General features: G+C 43.4%; 1 protein-coding gene across 7 annotated transcripts in view; it reads right to left on the bottom strand.

Moving 5' to 3' along the window:
• The window catches only part of SPART (spartin), a 29,065-nt gene extending 22,265 nt beyond the window's left edge, over positions 1 to 6,800 (bottom strand). For 2 of the 7 annotated variants that reach the window (XM_081814832.1, XM_081814830.1), the window contains exons 1-3: positions 6,305 to 6,445; positions 5,688 to 5,786; positions 2,056 to 2,867 (exon numbers count right to left, since the gene is read on the bottom strand). In XM_081814832.1, the coding sequence (XP_081670958.1) occupies positions 2,056 to 2,867; positions 5,688 to 5,748 (873 nt within the window). In that variant the 5' untranslated portion in view covers positions 5,749 to 5,786; positions 6,305 to 6,445. Of the gene's footprint in view, positions 1 to 2,055; positions 2,868 to 4,527; positions 4,674 to 5,687; positions 5,789 to 6,304; positions 6,446 to 6,659 lie in introns of those variants that run through there. The other 5 variants (XM_081814831.1, XM_081814833.1, XM_031025893.2 and 2 more) reach the window with 5 other exon arrangements.
• Positions 6,801 to 6,839: the final 39 nt, after the last annotated feature.

A 6,839-nucleotide genomic window follows, 5' to 3' on the forward strand; every position in this document is an offset into this window, starting at 1 on the left:
AATAGAGTGTTTCTGATATTCATTTTCCATATCTCCAGTAGCCTGAGCCCCAAAGGTTTATTTTTTATTGTTTTTTATTGTATGTATGTATTTATTTATGGGGGTTTTTTTGGGCGGGGGACAGAGGGAGAAGGAGAGAGAGAATCTTAAGCAGGCTCCATGCCCAACATGGAGCCTTGCTTGATATCACAACCCTGAGATCGTGAACTACGCTGAAATCAAGAGTCTGACAACTAACTGAGCCATCCAGGCACCCGCCCCTCTCCCCAAAGGTTTTAAATTCCACTGTTACAATACAGCTCTATTACCAGGTCACCAGAAAGTATTACAGCTTTTATCAGCCTCTTCACAATCCCAATCAACATGCCTACTCTTTCTATCTCAAGGATTCTTTCTTAAAATAACCTACGGGATACAAAATATTCTTCCTATCCAATAATGAAGTATTTTTTTTCAGCAATGCCCCCAAATAACTCCTTCGTACACACTTAGTAAGTCTCCAACTACCTTTAAACAACTTTCAAGTTGATTCCACGTAAAAGCTGCATAAGAATCAAAAGTGGAGTATACCAGGGCACCAGGGTGTCTCAGTTGGTTAAGCGACTGCCTTCGGCTCAGGTCATGATCCTGGAGTCCCAGGATCGAGTCCCGCATCGGGCTCTCTGCTCGGCAGGGAGCCTGCTTCTCCCTCTGACCCTCCCCCCTCTCATGTGCTCTCTCTCCCTCTCTCATTCTCTCTGTCTCAAATATTTAAAAAAAAAAAAAAAAAGTGGAGTATACCAAAAGACAAAATCAATCTAGGTAACTAGTGCTGTAACTAAACCAACTGCATCATCTGGACTCTGGACAAAAAGACCTGCTTTGTTCAAATAGTCATCTTCCTTACATGCATGCAAACTTCTCTGTTATACCCAGTGTAAATGGAGTCCTCATTTCTAGAACCCAACTCCCTATACTGACGTCCAATCTTTTAAAAACAGATTTTTATTACATCACCTTCAAAATATTGCCTTTAGAATATTTCATTAATTCCACAGCAGTGCCCTAACAACACCAGTTGTTATTTAGCACCAGTCTTTACTCTTGGACCAAGGGCATTTCCGATAAATTTATCTGCTTGGAATGTTAGAAATGCATCTTAAATTATCATCACAATCTCTACTTCTATACCAAAGTTTCTTAACCTCTGCATGACTAGCACTTTGGGTTAGATAATATTGATTGATGAAGTGATCCTGTTTAGAAGTTTAGCAGTCCCCCTCCTCCCCCGGCCTCTACCTACTATATGCCAGTAGCAGTAGCACAACCCACCCCCCAGCTGTGACAACCAAAATGTCTCCAGACATTGTCAAAATGTCCTTGGGTTGGAGAGTGGGGGGGGATCATCCCTGGTTGAGAACCACTGTTCTACATACTGGGCTGGGTCTAGCCCAGATCAACCCCTCAGATGGGGCTTGACAACATTTGTGGAAATTTACAGTAACACATCCACATGAGTTACATAAACCCCTTTTGAAACTGAAGTTACTAGGTTTCTTCTTCAATAAAGAATTAAAATTTTAAGGATGAATGCTCCGATGCCCCTCAGATCTTGTCATCACAATTTTAATACTAACACAGAGTTTTGAAAAAAATAAAACAAAACAGTATTTTGTATCTTTAAAAAAAGAATCTAGGGCCGCCTGGGTGGCTCAGTTGGTTAAGCGACTGCCTTCGGCTCAGGTCATGATCCTGGAGTCCCTGGATTGAGTCCCACATCGGGCTCCCTGCTCGGCAGGGGGTCTGTTTCTCCCTCTGCCCTCTTCCCTCTCGTGCTCTCTGTCTCTCATTCTCTCCCTCTCAAATAAATAAATAAAATCTTTAAAAAAAAAAAATAAATAAATAAATAAAGAATCTATTAAACACATAGATATTTAACGCTCATAAATTTCACAGAATATATTAATAAGGAACTAGAATGATCTTTTTGCACTTATTGTCCTGGACATACTGACAAACAAAAATGATGTATTCTATACGTATTTCAAATCATGTTTACATTTTTCTTTGGCTTACCTGAAGAAACCCAGGAGGACGGTTTAGAACAGTATCAAGAGAATTATCCAAGAACCTCACAATTCGAAGGTACCCTGGATATGAAGGTGCACTAACCTCCCCTGCAGGATTTACAAAAAAAATCTGTACTCCGTTTGGTATCAAAATCAACTCATCTGCATCTAGCCCTAAGGTCTCAAGAGGAGGTGGCTGAGAATGATTCCTATAAAAGTCTTCTCCAACTGATGAAAATTCCCCAGATTCTGTTCCATAGGATACAGTGTAATGACCCTCAGCAGCCTGAGGAGTATAAGCAGGAGGTGCTTCTGCTGGATGACTCTGAGATGGTAAGGATAAAGAACTAGGTGCAGGAACCAACCCTGTACTTGTCGTTGAAGTGTTTCCATTTACTTCAGTGTGCTGAGGAGGTGAACTAAAGGACTGAGGCTCTGGTGACTTTTCAGGCATGTCTTTAGGTGGAAATTCTGGATATAACTTGGGCACCTCCTGAAGATCATTCCGTAGAGAAGTGGCAAGACCCTTCTCCAGAATTTCCAACCTGGTACGTACATTCTGTAGTGTTTCTTTCATTTTCTGTTGCATCTGCCTAGCAGATTCCCACCCAGCACCTGTGTGTTCAGGCTCTGTCGATGATATGCTGATTCCTCTGAGCAGGTGTCCTATTCCTTGCTTATAGTAGTTCTTTGCTTCTTCCTTCTGACCTAATTCATCTGTATTCAGTCCCTTATTAACAAATAAAAAGGCCTTCTTGTATGCTTCCTTGATGATCTTAATTTCAGCAGGCTCTCCATTTTGTGGCTCTTGCTCCATTTCTGCCAAACAGAAAATATTATCTTTAATTATCTAATTTAACTATTTGTTTACTGAATTATATTATCAACTTCCCCTACCTAAATATATTTCAACAAGACAGGAGCCTTGCTGGTCTGTCTTGTTCACTATTGTATTTTCTAACCCTATTATTAGATCTGACATAGAGAATGCACTCAATATGTATTTGCTGAATAGATAAATAATACTCTTGTTCCTAAATATCATTTTAATTAAAAACAGAAGAGAAAAAGTCAGAATATATCTATTGAATAATTTTCTTGTTACAGTTTCTTATAAATAAATGTTTCCTACCATGTATCTAATGTTGGAAGAGCCTCATTCTAAAATTCATTATAATATAAATCCAGATTATATCCAGCTAATTAAAAATGAGGTTGAAGGGTGCCTGGGTGGCTCTCTCAGTCAACCATCCGACTCTTGATTTCAGCTCAGGTCATGATCTCAGGGTCGTGAGATTAAGCCCTGAGTCAGGCTCTGTGCTGAGCAAGGAGTCTGCTTTGGATTCTCTCTTCCTCTCTCTCTGCCCCTCCTGCTCATGCCCACACTCTCTCAAATAAATAAACAAATCTTAATGAGGTTGAATCACTGGAGAGGACAGAAATGAGAAAAAATTATCTGGATGAAGCTTGAATCATTGGAGAGGACAGAAATGAGAAAAAATTATCTGGATGAAGCTTTAAAGTTACCCAATTCCACTTAAAGGTGACAGGTTACTCACACAGAGTTAGCCCTGTTCCCTCCCAAAACTCCATTAAAATAACTCTAGCAAGATTAAAAAGGCATAACCTCTTATTCTTGTTAATGAGAAAAAAACATGAACAGGTACTTCACAAAAGAGGATCTTTAAATGGCACATGAAAAGGTGTTCAACACCTGATCTTGTATATACCTACATTTCAAAGCTTATGTTACATAGTGTGCTGAAAGATTTCCTGAAATAATGTGTCACTGGAGGAAATGGGCTGCCTACTGAAAAGGAAAGTGTGTGTAGGGGTCCTGGGGGAGTGGTGATGGTGGTATAATTCCATGGGTCAGTTGCTGAATAGTATTTCTTAATGGCATCTCCATCTTGGGAGAGAAAAAAAGTTTAGCAGGGAAAAAAAACCTGGAAATCAGGTGAAATGTAGTTGGGAATTTCTGCACAGAAAGTAAAAGTTTGTACTAAAATACTGTATTTTTAATTTGGGATTTATTCCAGGATTTGATATATTCTCAGCAGTCTCTGAGAAAATGCATTTCACAGGGGTAAGAACTGCAAAATAGTACCTTAAAAAACAAAAAATAAAAAAATATAAATAATACCTGTCATACCCCTAATCACAGTTAAGACCTTATCAAGTGGCTTGAAAAGACAAAAACCATTATTACATGATTCCACATACTTTAATTTTTATTCTTAAAATTTCTTTTAGGGGCGCCTGGGTGGCTCATTCGTTAAGCGTCTGCCTTCGGCTCAGGTCATGATCCCAGGGTCCTGGGATCGAGCCCCGCATCAGGCTCCCTGCTCAGTGGGAAGCCTGCTTCTCCCTCTCCCACTCCCTCTGCTTGTGTTCCCTCTCTCGCTGTGTCTCTCTCTCTGTCAAATAAATAAATAAAATCTTTAAAAAAAAAAAATTTCTTTTAAAGATCCAGAGGCACCTGAGTCGTTCAGTCAGTTAAGCGTCTGCCTTCAGCTCAGGTCATGATCCTGGGGTCCTGGGACGGAGCAGCATCAGGCTCTCTGCTCAGCGGGGAGCTTGCTTCTCCCTCTCCTCTCTCTCCCAACTTCTGCCCTCTCTCTTTCTCTCAAATAAATAAAATCTTAAAAAAAGAAAAAAAAATAAAGATTGATTTTATTTATTTAAGGTGGGGAGGGGCACAGAGAGAGGGAGAGAGAGTCTAAAGGAGATTCCATCTGGGCATGGAGCTGGAGGCCGGGCTCTATCTCACCACCCGAGCCGAAACCAAGAGTTGGCAGCTTAACCAACTGTGCCACCCAGGCGCCCCTCACATACGTTCATTTTTAAAGTTGAGAACAGGAAGTTTTGGAATGTCAATCTATAGTATTAAATAAAACAGTACCCACACCAGTATAATCGTCTTAAATCCCTACCCAAACCCTGGTTCCAGACACAAATAGCGAGCGCATTTATTGACACGTTCTAATAAAAGAAGTAAAACGTGTTTGTTTCAGACATAACTATGAGTGCGTGTGCATATGTGTAAGCTTTAAAAAAAACCTCAGGAGAAAAGGTAAAATTCTGAATCAAACACCTGACAACTTAGTTCAATCCCATAAACCCTAAAAGCAGTAACAATCAAGCTAAGGTCAACATCACAAGTAGTCTCTAACACAAAAAGTGCTCTAATGCCTGCCCACCTGGCCCTTCAAAAAAAGACGGAACTTTTTCAAATACTTGTATGCAACTCCCTGCAATAGCATCCCACCCATTCTTGTCAGGGGAACTACACATACGGCGTTTCAGAAAGCCCACAGGTGAGAAAGAACCAACATAAAACCTTCCTGTTTCAAACAGGTTTCCTATAAAGTCACCAAATGGGGTCTGTTATTGCAAAGGAGAGCAATACAAAAGTAGCTCCGTTCGTAACTGGGGACATTCTTACATTCCCTTTTTCTTGGTTTTGCCTTTGGAAATTTCAAAGAAAACTTGAATTCTTAAATATTTAAACCAGTATTTCAGAAGCAGCAACAATCTTGAACGCAAATCCATTAAATTAAAATGCAATAAAGTAAATTTCGAGGATCCTTAAGTGAAAGAGTAAAACAATTCATTAGTGGGAAAATGGGCCAACCCTACCGTAACGCAATAATGCCGTGTCACGAAACTGCACATTCCAAGAGCAACTTTTTCCAGACATAGAAATTAGGTCGTAGAGAGCCTCTGCGATGCTCGATCCCCAATGAACATGAGCAAATGTATTCGAAAAAGCAAAATCCGTGCGCTATCCATTCCCAATACAATTGCTATTGGTTGCTGACATTTTGTAAAGACTACGGAACTTTCACGAAGCTGTAAGGGCGCAAAACCACAGCCATTTTCGAAGCCAAGTAAACACCGCGTATGAGGCAGCAAGAATGGTCGACAGGGATGTTCCAAGTGCACGATCAAGGGGGTGGGAGTGGGAGGCAGCGTCAAGCCAGTAAATGGGAGTGAAGGGCGTAGGGAGCGCGGAGCTCGAAGGTTAGGTTCCATAAATATAAAATGGGGGCTAAAAGAACAACTTCTCAAACTATTCTCTCGAAATTGCTTCCTTCAACGAAAGTTTCATGGCTGATACTTGGATGAGGGCTCCGGGCCTTCTCTGCCCTGCCCCTCCCCCGGCCCCGCCAGGCTCACGCGACCCGCCCGCCTCCGGGTCGGGGGGGTGGGAGCCCGCGCCAAGAACAAATCCTTCCCTGCCGGCCGCCGCCCCACCTGTGCCTTCCAGACCTCGGGCGCTTCGGCGCCACGTCAGGAGTTCCCCGCCCGGCTGCCGGCTGCCGGCTGCCGCAGCCCAGCGACCTGCTCCCTCAGACGCCGCGCCGCTCCGAAGCGCTAGGCCGAGACCGTTCCCGAGGTTCTCAGCGCCTCGCACGCGCGCGCGACCCGACGCTGGGACTCACAAAGCATTCCAAGTCGCGCGCTCCAGAGCGCGCCACGTCGCGCGGCCGCGCCCCCCGGCCCCCCAGCCCTCGCTCCCGCGGCAGGAACCAGCAGGTCGGATTTCGCCTGACGCCCATTCGAGTGGCTTACCCTCCGCCGGCCCAACCTAAGTCCTTCCCACGCTGACCTTCTAAATGGTGTGTGAGGAGACGTCAGCCAGCTTCGAATCCTGGAGTCAAGGTGAAACTGTGAGGAGAAAAGGACGAGGGCGGAAGGCTCCCAGAGAATCACGTGAACCAGCCGCTCAACGCGGACCCCCAACCCTGGTCTTTGCGGCCACGTCGTCAGCCCCCGCGCTTGCGCAAT

Source organism: Leptonychotes weddellii, chromosome 3, assembly GCF_054177405.1.
Source record: "Leptonychotes weddellii isolate Sample4059 chromosome 3, ASM5417740v2, whole genome shotgun sequence".
Lineage (NCBI taxonomy): Eukaryota > Metazoa > Chordata > Mammalia > Carnivora > Phocidae > Leptonychotes > Leptonychotes weddellii.